General features: G+C 37.0%; 1 protein-coding gene across 1 annotated transcript in view; it reads left to right on the top strand.

The window, feature by feature from the left end:
* Positions 1 to 14,181, top strand: part of USH2A (usherin) — a 393,053-nt gene that overhangs the window by 298,840 nt on the left and 80,032 nt on the right. The window contains exons 48-50 of the mRNA XM_065630575.1: positions 3,153 to 3,321; positions 6,291 to 6,512; positions 11,772 to 11,995. Of these exons, the coding sequence (XP_065486647.1) occupies positions 3,153 to 3,321; positions 6,291 to 6,512; positions 11,772 to 11,995 (615 nt within the window). The remainder of the gene's footprint in view (positions 1 to 3,152; positions 3,322 to 6,290; positions 6,513 to 11,771; positions 11,996 to 14,181) is intronic.

Here is a 14,181-nt window from a genome sequence, read left to right as displayed (position 1 = left end):
ATTGTGTAATCCTGCCTGCCAGATTTGATATCTAGTTGTTCTGCGCTAGTGTCATGGCTGACTGGGCCTTTCTCAGGTATCGTAAAAAGCCTTTCTCTATGCCCAGACCTTCCCAGTCCCTCTGCTCCTGGGTCACAGTCCCTCACTAGGCTTGGATGGGAGGATAACTACAGGACTGATTTGTATGTAACTCAGTCTACCAATATTTTAAAGGCTCTCATGGTAGCTAAGAATGAATATCTTGTATCATCTCCATAGACAGTGAAGATCTGGTTAGCAAGCATGTGTCAAGCGTTCAACCCTCTGTACGAGGGTGAGATCTCCGACCTGCCTAAAATGTTGGTATCACTGTATCTGATTGCTACGAGGCTTCTGCTTTCATGTATGTAGTAACACCGTCCAGCTGGGACTGTCACTTTTAGATCTAAGAGGATGAGATAATAATAACCTTTTGCCACTATAACTTTCAATCCATCTGCTTTTCTTCTTTGTCAATGACAGAATTTTAGCATTACTTGAATGCATTTTATTTTATGGATTGATAATGCAGAATCCTGGGGCTGAATATCAATGCAAATAGAAACTAACTATCTTTAGAGGACTGCCAAAAAAGTGTTATTTAACAATTTACAGCCAACTACAGAGGATGTTATGGAGCTACATAACAATAGCACCAACTATATCAATGGGTAATGCCCGATGAGAGTCTGAATGTAATTTAGAGCTGACTGGACCCCTTTTTGGAAGCTGTCTATAGGGTATTGAGAAATACTGAGGATCTTAAATAATTTTTAATAAAGAAAAGTTCGGGCTAAAACTATTGTAACATACCTGGGGATTTTTTGAGGGAATTAAGGAGGAAAAGGAGAGACAGCAGTAATAATGCAATCTTACAAATAACGTTCCAACCAGAATGCTTTAGAGTTAGTACTAAAATAGCCCTCCCAGTGTCTGTGTGGAAGATGTAGAGCAGAGGTTTCTACTGAGGATTCACAAGAGAAAGGGCCTTTCTTAAAACTGGAAACATTGTATGGGAAGTAAAATGGCCACTCAGGCATTTGAGCCTGATAATGCCAAAGATTTGCAAGTTTCTTTATCTGGAAGATGGAAGGACTGCGTTCGGGTGAAATTTGAGTGGTGTGCATCACTGAAAACAAGGAAACGGTACGGGATCACAGAGAGAGACAATCCCAAGGGCCACACAGATTGAGAGCAAGAATGTGTGAGGAACATATTTCTGGCCTTCTTTCATGCAAGCACATACAGCATTTACTGGTTCTGGTGTCTCAAGCTCAGGATGCAGTGAAAAGGACAGGACAGAGGCCATTCTTTACAAGTGACAAGAATCGTTGATTATTGTGATCTATTCTGAGGACAGTGGCGTGATAGTACTTAACTTGATGCTTTTAAGAATGCTTTTAAATGACTTGGAAATACAGAGAGATCAGGTAATCTTCTAAGTTGCTCTGGAGCCAACTGTAAATGAAGAAAAACACAGCCTGGAGTGCGTGCCAGCCAAAAAAATATCCAAAAGATGGGAAGCGGAGAAGAGGTGTAAAGCAGAGTTTTATTTGACATCTTAACTAATGATCTGGAAGGAAGAACAGTAGGTTAATTAAATTCATAGATTGGATTGTATTACCAGTGACAAGGTGGACAGCAAAATAATATAATAGGACCTACAGAGATTCAAAGTGCCTCAACAGAAAATGACAAAATTCAGCTGCTTTGGTAGTCTAAAAAAGAAGCTGACTGTGAAAGTGTGCTGGAAAAACAGAAAACTGTGTGACAACTGAAAGTATATAAGGTTATAAAACCTGAAAATATAGTGAGAAAACAAGAACACCTTCTACTCTACCTCATGTTAATTTTGTGTTAAGTCTAGTTTATGTATTGTAAATTGTAACTTCAGAACCTAACCTAATTCTCCCAAGGATGATTGAGTAAAGGCCATTCAAAACTGAACAAAACACAGCATCATGTATTCAAGTAGAAGTCAGTAAAAATTGCTTATGACTCTAGAAAAGTAGTAATATTTTTTCTTGCATATATATTTATGTTAATACTATAAATGTAATAAAAATTAATGTCCTGTGCGAAGTAACATACATTTTTTTAAACGTTTTTGTTATGAAAGTACCTAGGTAAACAAAAGATTCTTCCAAAGAAATATTTTATTTGCTGCTAAGATAACCTGACTTAGGGCATGGCTAAGTAAGGGGTGGAAGTGCTCCACGTCAAAAGAAAAGAAAGAAGCAACTCTGCTTTAACATCTGTGCTACGCTGCCCAACCGCATTTGCTGTTTCTCTGTAAAAGGCATCCTTCTGGCTCATACAAATTGCACCGACTGTAGGTTCTGAGGTTCCAATTTTTATGAAGATTCTACTGACTGTTCTATATGATTTGCTGTATACGCAGTATGCCACTCCATCGACACAGGAGTAAGTGTACAAACAATTATTTGATTGTTCAAGTGTATCATTTTCTCGACAGAACCTAGAAAGAAGTCCACAGTTAAAAGGCCTGTTCAAAATTCATTTCCATGTAAATTTTGTTTTGAAAAAAAATCCTTATATAAATGCAATTCTCTTGAGATCACATTGTCTGAAGAACTGTGGTGATAAATAAGTGATCATGTGCTATAAGAGGAAAATACCACTTATTTTTATGTGAAAGAATACCCAAGAGTTCATATTGGGAAATACTGTTTTTTAAGTTGTAAGGGTTTCAGATGACGTGCTTCATCATAAATAAATAAATAAATAAGAATTGGGGAGAAAATAAAAGAATAAGGTGATGGTGGATTATAGCTCCATATTGCAATCTACTCCACACTGAGAGACTCAAACAGCCTTCCAGGCATATGAAGACGATTCATATTAATCGACTATTTTATTAAGGTGAAGTATGGCTGAAAGCCACAAAACATCAGCATTCTGACAAGAGACACAATAGTTTATTGAAGTCTGATAATGCTGGAGGGCACAGGATTTTAGCCAAGTTACATTTTTTTAGACTGCAGCCATATTAGTGTCCACAGTAGGATGTGTTGTACACGTTTTCATATATGTTATTTTGCCAGAGAACACATTATGTTCTATTTAATAGATATTGCCTTACTGATTTTTTTTTTTTTTTTAACTCCTTCTAGGTATGTTGTAATGGGATTCTTCACGACAATAAACCTGGCTTCCAGTGCTGCGAAGACAAGTACATTCCATTTATTCTTAATTCACCAGGGGTTTGCTGTGGTGGTCAGATACATGCTGTGCAACCGAAACATCAGTGCTGTGGTGGTTATTACACTAGGGTATTAGCAGGTAAGAAACAACTCCTTTCAAGTGCTTGAAAGAAACACAACAACAAAGTTGATATATCTGTTAAACCAAGGAGAATGAAAACATAGCAATAAATGTGGGATTTATCGAGATTTCTAGATGTCTTCGAGACTTGTGTTCAGTGGGATAAGCAAAGAAAATTGCACTGACTTTGTCTTCTAAACACAGTACACTCTGTTTATACAAGAAAGGCTTAATTGATGAAACCTGATGATTGGGTCATTTCCCAGAGAACTAATTTATGCCGAACTATGCTTAATTGCAGTAAGTGCTACATAATGGGGAGGGCAGTTCTGCTTAATAGGAACACCATCAGGCAATCTAGTGGTGCAGCTTAGTTCTTTGTTTGACTTGACCCTGTGTGATTTTCCCCAGCCATTTCTTTTGTGGAACATTTGTTAGAATTTGGGGTTGATATTATGGATTGTGTCACTTCTACTTGTTTCTGAATTGTCTACTCTTTGTTTCTACCGATGTTACAGATTAAACTACATATCCCACATCTATTATCTTTGATGGAAATTTATGCTTTTCTTAAGGCTGATCGTACCCTTATTCTCAGAACTGCTTAGGAAGTTTGCCAAAGCTGTGCTTCTGTGCTGTTGCCCAGAGTTTGGTTTTCCAGTTTGCTGGTGGGGTTTTGACAGGGAGAGGGGAAGAAAAGGGGGAGGAGAACCCTTTCAGGGGGCAGTGTTCAGAGCATATATCTCTTTGTAGGCAATTGTCAGGTCAGGAGCTAAAATGCTTCCATTACTCATGAGCTGGCACACATTCCCTAGGCTCAGAAATGCTTGAATTTTTGCCAACACATTCAGCACATCTCAAGTTTTGAGCCTTTGAAAAGTAATTCATATATCACAATATTAGAATGCCTTCCATGATGTCATCAGAAAAATGCTATCACATGGAAGAACCAGAGAAGAGTATTTCGCTGTCCTCATTAATCTCAGCGTACTGAAATGGAGAGATTATACTGTGACCTCTATCCCCATCCAGTGGTCTGCGTTAACTAGCTTAACATTGTTTACATCAAGAAGGAAAAGTACAGTGAAACAAAATGTCTGAAAGTAGTTAGTGTTCAGTCAGCAGTCCACAAGCATGAAACAGTGAATGTTTGAATATGATTTTTTTTTTCCTAAGTATACTTGCTGCATTCTCTTTTTCCACACTCTAAAGGGCAGCAACATGAACAATGTTGGTCACTCTTTTCTTTTTTATTTTTATAAATATGCTAATAACCTCAAGCTAAATGTTAATGTGGGTCATTTTTTGATAAGGATAACAATTAACTGGTAAGACTGCATGGTAGTTTTCAGAGAGAGAATGTTTTCAAGCCTAGCTTGGAATGGATCCCATTTTGAGAGGTTAATGAGAAGGTTACTGATCCTTTGTGTCTTATGTCTAATAGTTCTTTAAAAAAAAGAAAAACAGTTTTATTTCCAGTAGATGTAAGCTACATTCTGTGTTTTAATACTTACTCTATCTGACAACGAAATTAGATTCCGGGGAACGCAGGAAAATATGATGAAGTATCTAAACAGATTATATCTATTATACTCTAAAAATTTGTTCTCATCTTTTTTTGTTTATTGTTGACTTTATTTGATAAAGTTATTTATACAGGAAACTCTCTAAGCATACATATTTCCCAGATGTTGTTTGGCCAGCTTGATAGCTCTAGATGTACTGAAGCACACTGGGCTGAAGGCATGAAGATTACAAATTAGGAAGGCAGGAATCTCAGTTTCTTTAATAGTAGTGCATAAAGAAGTGCAAACATCCATCCCAGAGCTAAGATGGGAGGAGAGACTCTTAAAGCAGAGCAAAATAAATAACGCTGCTACCACCCAGGCACCTCATAGTGGGGAATCTGGAGGGGAAGGAAGGTGTTCTCCCTCACCTGTTACAATTGCCTCACATTTTTATTTCTGACAAAAGCTGCATTGGGTTTAGGGCTCCTTGTCTGTAATTCCCAACCTTTTAGAAGTAAAGGACTTGAGATACTACTTTCCGTGAGAAAAATTAATTTTAAAAATCAAAACACATTTATTTTATTAACAATCAGGAATCCAAATAATTGATTCACCTCTATTACCTGTCTTCAATAGCAGAAAAAAAAAGCCCTGCACCTTCCAAATGATATTTGAGCCACAGAAAACATTGCAATGCAGAAAGATAATACAAAAATAGAACTTTAAGAACACTGGATCAGATCAAGTGCAGACACTAATGAATTAAAATTATTGCCATTCACCATAATTTTTGTATTTTTTATAGCAGTGTCTATTCCATTCATAGCACAGTTTATCCCAGCCCATCCTGCCATTACAGTGCCAGTCTCATTGGCAGTCTTATCCTAAAGCCTTTTCCTGCAAAAGCAGGTGCTTTTGCTTAAGTAGCAGCCAAGCCCACTGATGTGATTGTGACAGTGGTATTTAATTTTTAAAGTGAGTTTAGTTCTGAAGTTCTTTGGGAGACACTGAAAAACTCTTTAAGCAATGTGAATTAGTCCTTCAAAACAAGTTTGAAATTATTATGGAAATTTTTTGCTGAGAACAAGTAAGCTGGATATTCGGTTAACCATAGCAGGAATTAATTCTCTTTACTATGTATCTGCTTCTACCTTAAGATTTTCCACTTTATAATTATTATATTTACAGAAATTTTTTTTGTTGCTCTCCTCAGTTTGGCATGCTTGCAGTTTGATATCTTACAGAGTCTTGGCCCTGAATTCATGAATGCATGTTTCTTTAAGTATTATTACTAAACAAATATAATACTTTCAATAGCATTCTAAAGTAGTGAGTGATTCCGTGCTTTCACATGGAACATTTTATACATGAAGCTAGCAGTGTGTGAACCCAGACTTGTTGCTATCAGATGAAAGGCCTCTCAGGGATTTCAAGAGCTATACATGCATAAAATCTTTAATTGTATTCTTAAATTGACAGGAGAGGTATGTTGCCGTAACGAAGAGCAAAACCGAGTTTCAGTTGGAATTGGTGACTCTTGCTGCCGGGGCACACCCTACTCCACATCAGGAGATCAAATCTGCTGTGGTGGATCCCTCCATGACAGTTTCAACCAACAGTGCTGTGGTGGAGAAGTGGTAAGCACGGACTTGATCTGTTGTGGTGATGAAGAAGAAGGGACCGCACACAGACCTGTCACAGGTAAGTGAGAAGTTTTCCAGAAAAAAGGGTCTTCGTCTTTCTAATTCTCTTGTAACACTAACCATTCAGCAGTGACACACTCAGTCTTAAGGTGTGTATGCCAGTTTATTAAAATGGTGTTGCACTTTAGTCGTCTGTTCTGATGGACTGCAAAATGGTGAGCTTTCGATGAGTCATCTTTGCCTTTGTCCAAAAGCTGCAGGGTCTGAAGACACTTCAGAAATTTCAAAAGGAGTGCATAATCTTTCATTATGCCAGTCAGGAAATAGGATCAGTCCCCTCTTAATGAGTAGAGCAGAGGTTAGACTTGTCCACCTTGTGCTGCTATGCATCGCAGTGCAGGGATTTTTCATTTGCTCTGGAGATGTGTGGTTAGTCACATAGAAACTGAAGATGATGTCGTTATCTGCTTGGCTGTCTATGTCCCTCATTTTTGCATCTACTTAGGGGTAAACCTGCTGCAATTTATAATTAACAATACTTAATGCCTAGCTCTAGTCACTTGTTCATCTGTGTGTCCCATTAGTTTCTTGCACACCATAGGAAATCACCCCATCTCTCAGAGGTACAATCTAAAACCTACTTCCTCGGAAAACACTCTGTGACTAGCTGGTGACAGAGATCGGAGGTATTATATTACTAGAAACTCTGTTCAGGTATTTTCACGTATCTTTTCTTTCCACAGTTATTAGACAGTTATATACAATCAGCCTTAGGCTTTCTCTGCCTGACAAAAGACTTCAGAAACAACTGCGGTCTCAAAGGGGCGCCCAATTTCAAAACACCGAAATAATGAAGGTTTATTATGCAATTCTACTTGATGTACAAAGATGAGGAATGCATTGCTTTCACAATATACCTGCCAGTTTGAGCCTCTGGTTGTACAACTAAAGGTATTAATACATAACTAAAAATCCATATCTGAAGGTTGCACTCCTCCTTTCCTAAGAAATGAGGTTTTTTCCTCAGCTCATTGTTTGCATTCACCAGATGCTTCGGCCGCTGCAATATGAGAAGTACCCCAGCTCTGCGCTGACAGTCAGGAAGGGCTTGTCAGAAGAGCCATCGCAAGGCTTCCTGCGGTTTCGACACCATCCTTCTCTTCCAGTGGTGACTCACGGCATGTATGCTGTGAACAGCACCGCTTGTGTGATTTTAGCTCCTCCTCACCATGATCCCTAATTGTGCCTGACCTACAGTATCTATGCAGGGCTCACGATATCAGCTCTGAACAAGGCCCCCTTGCATCGCCATGCATTGTGTGGCTGCCGCAAGAACGGGGCTGGCTCGTAAAACATCTCTTTATGTACTTTATTACTTAAACTCTTTTATTTGCCTGCAGGAGCCCTTTAACAAAATCACATTGAATTGACTTTCTCACACCAAATCAAATCTCCCTGGTCCCAGTTCAGTTGTCTTTGTCAATATGTATTTTATAAATGGAGTGAATTAACAGATGCTGTTGGAACAGAACTGCTGGGGTAGCGTTTATGTTTTTACTGCTCTCTCTGGGCAGATGAGTTGTGTAGGAGTGTAATGCAGGTATCTTGGGATGAAAGTTATGTTCTTCATTTCAGTGTATATGTATTCTTAACAGGTTTTTTTTTCCTTAAATGTATATATTTTAAAACCCTTTATACCCCTCTCTTTAAAATGTGTTAAGCCTAAAGCGCTCTATCATTTATACCATTTTTCTTGAGAATGGGTCAGGATGACATTTTTTTGGCTATTAAAAAAGAAAACAGTGTCTTTTTCATTGTTCACAGGTTTTCTGTGAGGACTTTATACTGTAAGCCAGCATACAGCTGAACACAATACAGGTTTGAAAGATGAATTAGTGCCATAGTTGAAAAGAGATCGTATTCTTTTGCATTAAGGATAGAATAGATTGTGGGCTTTGATCATATCGTATGTATCATGCTCAATAGGTTTTTGCTTAATTTCTTAGAGTAATTCAGCCTTGCTAAATACATCATGAAAATACACAAGCCAGGCACAAAAATCTACTTGCTCTCCATCCCTATTGTTGTAATGATTCTAATGGAAATAATACTCTCATATAAAATCAAAATTTACTTATCATTGGCAAATAGATAAGTAGAATTTTGAAACAATATCATAATTGGAAAGCTTATCTCGTTGTCTATAAGGGGAAATTGTAACAGAGGTGGCTTTATGCAAAAGCTGAAATGCTTCTGAAGATCTGTTTTGTAGTTGGCAGTGAATGCTATGGTTAAAAATATAATGACAATTTAAACCTTTTGGGAGTTTTAGTTCCTTGAAAAAAATCCTACAAGAAAAACAGCATCGATAAAAGTGAAAGCCTTGTGCACAGCCTTATTGTCTCATGGCCAGCTTGAACGCAGCATGTGTCTGCAGGATCTAGACCCACATTTGAACTGAATGTTGGTTGAAGAGCTCGGATGGTAGAACCTTTTTGTTTGCCATTTTATACCTTCTTCAGAGAGTTTGTCCTAAAAAAAAAAAAAAAAAAAAAAAAAAATTCCATCTCACATTACTCTTTTTTTTAAAAAAAAATAATAATTTCTGTTTTCTTATGTTCTATTTTTCACCCCTTGTTGGCCTCATTTAGTGGGGTGACCATAGAGACACCTACTGGCAAAGGCTGGCAGTGATGCCATTGCACACACACCCCCTAGCCCCACCACTGTGGTGGAATTATCCAAAATTGTCTATTTCTGGCTATGAAGGATAATGTCAGCTAAAACCACTCTTGGATTTTGTATTTAAGGAAAAAAAAAAGCTAGCAAAATGCCCCTATACTGACATCCAAGACTCATGAAAGGTGATGCTTTGTACTGTTGTGGTTCCTGATCTGTAAGAGTTGCAGTACCCACATGTAAGCCAAGGATTTTTGGACTAGTGTGCAATGTACACTGGCTCTGTATTTTGTTGATCCTCTATTCTGGCTCCAAAAGCTAAGCCTTTTAATACTCATTTTTCCCTTTTGAAAGCAATGGTTTTGCAGATTTACTAAATTAGTAATTCATCACTCAGCAATGTTTGTAAATTTTTTCAGTTGCTGGGGATCAACATGAAATAATTGTTGACAGAAATCACTGTTAGCAGGAAATATCTTTTCCAGCCAGTGGATTTCCTTTTAGCTGTAATGCATTATGTGCCTGTGAAACATAAATATAGAAAGTATGACACACACATTCCAGCTGATCTACAAACAAATAGTTTGTATTTTGATATTTTGCTGAATTCAGCAAGGGATTATATGAATTTCTGGATCTTTAAGCAATTGAATAAAGTGATTTTTAGAAGGCAAATCAATCCATCACTATTACATGGTCCTATTTTGTTTTTCTTGGAGCATATTTAAAATTGTACATTCAAGGTGTCAAGGTTCAGGAGTCAAGTGCTACATGTGATAAATTAAGCAAAGGTCAGAGGCTATGCAATGCAGTTTCAGAAGATTGTCTACCTCTGCCTTTGCAGCTCATTCATGCTGAAGTGATGCACTATGGGAATTACTACCAAACTCTGCTCTGCAACATCTGCTCTCCCTAAGTGAGTTAGTGCACGTCAGACATCTTTATGTCAGAATATTGCAGTGATGGATGCAGTCTTCAGAAAATGCTGCATAAAAATCTGGTGTGCCGTTCTGGCCATTAAGTGAAATTACTATTTAAATTAATGGCGCTGTCACAGTTTATCTGTGCAAAGAATGAACGCTGATTAGGGTATTAAGTAATTAGCAATTTATCACACTGGAACAAGGTTGATAATAATTAAAGAAGTAATGGTTTACCAAAGAAACTAGAAAGGGAGTCACTTCTTGTTATGTGAGTGAAATCTTGGCTGAAAAATTTAATTCAGTTAAACAAAGATGAGGTTCGCAGTGAGAGAATACAGCCTTGTTTGTTTCAATAGAGAAACAGTTCATTATCAAAATTTTAGTTTGCCTGTCAAAAGTCCCTTGGGGCTGTCTGAGTTGCTTATTAGTATTGAATTGAGTCATTTTCTACAGTAATTCTCTACTTAAAATTGGTAGAATCTGAGGACAATTTGGAAAAAGGGTGTGAGCAAGAGGAAATATTTACCTCTTGGAGAGCTGGTGATCACAGTTTGATTTCTGTGAATGGAACCAGCCCGTAAAACAGGTAAAGTATTCAAGTAACATCACCATTTTGAGTCATTCCAGTGAAAAGAATGAAATGGTCTGAATGCTTTAGCAGGATCATACCCTTAAAGAGTAATTTTCATTATGTATGACTTCGTAAGAGAAATTTGCTGCAAGAAATGGCAGTGAGAAAAGTGGCCGCTTTTGCATGTGTTTAAAATGTTGACATATAACAGAAATTATGTCAAATACAAATTACTTTGTAGATCTAAGAGTGTATCACAGCCCTGTTTGGTTTGTTTCTTTGTTCGTTTGTTTTGTGGTATCGTTCTAGTTGAATTAGTAATAGCATTTGTTTCATTGCCAATTACAGAGGTGTTTATAGCATTTGTTTCAGAGCTAAAATTATCCCCTTTCTTTAAATGGTGGGTGGTTCAACACTGTTATTTCACAGTTGCAGAATCATTCACATGAATATTTGGAAAATTACAGTGGTTATGGCAAGCTTTTAATTTTAAAATAAAATTATTAAAATTAGAAGAAAGGCTGTGGAATGAATTTTGGCAGCTTATCATTTCCACTACAGAAATGCAAATTATATTTAGATAGTAACTTCTTAAAGAGTATCAGATGACTGAAGCTTCACTGTGGGTATTTGTCAAGTCACCTATTCAGTTCTACATATCTAGTATGAACCCCCACTTTAAAACATAAACTATAACGTGAAACATTCTGGAATGCTAAGATGCTCTTTTGGAAGACTGCTCGTGTAAGGGGGGGATGAATGAGACCTGACTGGAAAGTACATAGAGAAGCTTTCTCATTTTCTACTTTCTACAGGAAATTTTCATCAGCAGTCTGTCTTTGACCTGCTGTGCATAGTACCTTGGTACGGTTTTTCATAGCAAAGGTTCTTACAAAAGTTCAGCAGTTGTATAAATTGATTGTAGGGAATCCCTGTGTATTGCTGTAATTCTTCATTGTTTTCAGTAGGTCTAGAAGTCAGGACACTCACTTCAGTCACCTCATGTTCAAATTTAAACTCACTTCAGCTGAATCTGCGTAATTCCAGCTGCCAAGCCATATTGCATTCTGAGCTTTCTCCTTTCCTAACTATTTATTTATTTACTTACATTTTATATTCAGATATATTTGTTTGTTCGTTTCAGGAATGTTCTGTTGTGGGCAGGAATATGTGAATATGTCAGATACCATATGCTGCTCAGATTCCAGTGGTGAGTCCCTCACACATGTTAGAAAGAATGACCAAGTGCCAGTAAAATGCTGTGAGACTGAACTTATTCCAAAGAGCGAAGAATGCTGTAATGGAGTTGGATATAATCCTTTGAAATATGTTTGCTCTGACAAGATTTCAGCTGGAATGATGATGAAGGTAATTGATAGAAAATCTCTCGGTAGCTCTGATTTGATGATGGAAAGAGAAATACACTGTTCATAACTATTTTTCTAAAATAGGAATATAAAAACTCTTGTGTGCATTATTCATTTTCACATTACATCCATATTAATACCGAATGAGTTCACCATGATTGATGTTATTGCAATGAATTCTAAAGGAATTAATAATGATTAGCTGCCTCTGTGAAGTGTTGCCCAGCACTCCAGATTAGTACAGGGGCTAAAAGCTGGCATGCTAACAAGACTGGCACGTACAGCCAGCTTCCGTTCTGTGACCACTGTTTCTGATGATGTTCCTTAAGTGGAAATTTAAATTGAAGTGGCCAGTTCTGAAGTATAAAAATGCTATTACATTTCAATTTGAGCAGGCAGTATGACATAGATTCCCCAACCTCCTAAAACCATATAAATAAAAATAAAGCAATTGATGTTTTCTTGATAGACTTAATCCTGATCCGACAGAAAACCAATGGCAATTTTGGCATAGAATTCAACAGTACTAGGATAGGTACCTGTATAACTTTCAGCAACAGTGAGGGTATTATGGCTTTGGTGCATTTAGTGCCTAACGAATTGTACAGTTTATTTTTACTCTAATTTAAGAGTAAACTATGCACCATAAAGGCTAATTCCATCTTTTCTAAGAGTGGCCAGTGGCTATGTGTATCAACATGAGACAATTTAGCCAAAATTTCAAAGCTGCAATGTCTTGCAACTCCAGTTGAATTGAATAGAAATCTTCAAGAATTAGCATCTTGGTATTACATGTAACCTTTGAAAATATTGCCAACTGTTATCACTTTTTTTTTAGGAAATGATCATTTCAAAGGACGAAAACGCTGTTCATATATATGTATATTATTTTATATAAATTATTTATAGTTATATATATCTATATTTAGACAGAGAGAGAAAGAAAGAGGGTTGGATATTGTAAATTCTACAATATGGAAATCAGGTAGGTATTGTGGAATTTATCACCAAAGTAAAAAGAAAAACAGACCCCATCCTGCCACATACAGGCATTCCTGTATACTTTTCGTTCATCTGCTAAGTTAATACACAAATATTTCTTCCCTCTTCTCCTTTTCATGCCAAGGTTTTCATGTCATTCCATTTTCAGACTGAATAATTTTCTCCCAGAGAAAACCCAAGTGTTGTGATGAGTCAGCTACAGTTCCTCAATGCATTGTATTAGTAGTTCATGCAAGGCAAAAAATGGCTGAGAATAAGTTAATGAATTCTGGTAGATAACATGCTAGATCCATGCCATAGGTATAATGTATAAACAAAGGAAGCGGTTTGTATTTCACTTACCTGCAGTAGAAAAGAGATAGCAGTGCTGGTTTTCTGATATGTATAGATTTACTAACATTAAAAGCACTGATATTCTGAGATGTATTCTGGAGCTACTTTTATATGTGAATCCAATCCATCTGTATCCTACATCCTATATTGATGTCTATCACAATCTAATTTTTGTGGAAGTGCCCAGTTTGGGAAATTAAATTAGCTGAAGTTCATGATCAGATAGCAAACTAATTTCAATGGGTGAATTAAGAAATCATTAGATACATTTTTTTTTCCTTCTAAAGCTTGTAGCCTAATGGGCAGAAATGTTTGTAGGAAGTATTGCAGTACATTTCTTCCTGCAACAACCTATATTCTATGAGAATTATTGCTCTCTGGCTTATGCTTTGGCAAAAATACTATTTCATGAATTTTAATAGAAACTTGTAGATGTTCAGCGTATATTTGTATTTCTGTGAATTGTTCTTTATGGGTTAAATATTGTAACTGTGTCGACATTTGCAGAGGTCCTCTTATTGCAGCAAAATTGCTGTTCCAGACTGATGTGGTAGAAGACACGATTTATATAGCTAATGGAGAGGGTCCTCAGCTCTTGAAAGCTGCCAAGGAATTGCACAGAGGCCTCTTGAGTACTTGGCAAGCTGTGTGAGGGGCTGGGAATTTACTACTTATTTGCCACGGGATATTGGCCTTTGGAGGAGCAGACTATTCAAATTCTTGGATTAAATCCTGATCTCATTTGATTCTAGACTCTTCTGCTTTCAACAAACCCAGTCATTTGGGCTTCCAGTGGTTAAAATTTGTGATGTTTTCAAGGACCAAATAAAACAAAAATCTGTTTCTTTTAGA

The sequence above is a fragment of the Caloenas nicobarica genome, chromosome 3 (genome assembly GCF_036013445.1).
Source record: "Caloenas nicobarica isolate bCalNic1 chromosome 3, bCalNic1.hap1, whole genome shotgun sequence".
Lineage (NCBI taxonomy): Eukaryota > Metazoa > Chordata > Aves > Columbiformes > Columbidae > Caloenas > Caloenas nicobarica.
Note: the sequence above shows the minus strand (reverse complement) of the source record. Positions and strands in the feature narration are given on the sequence as shown.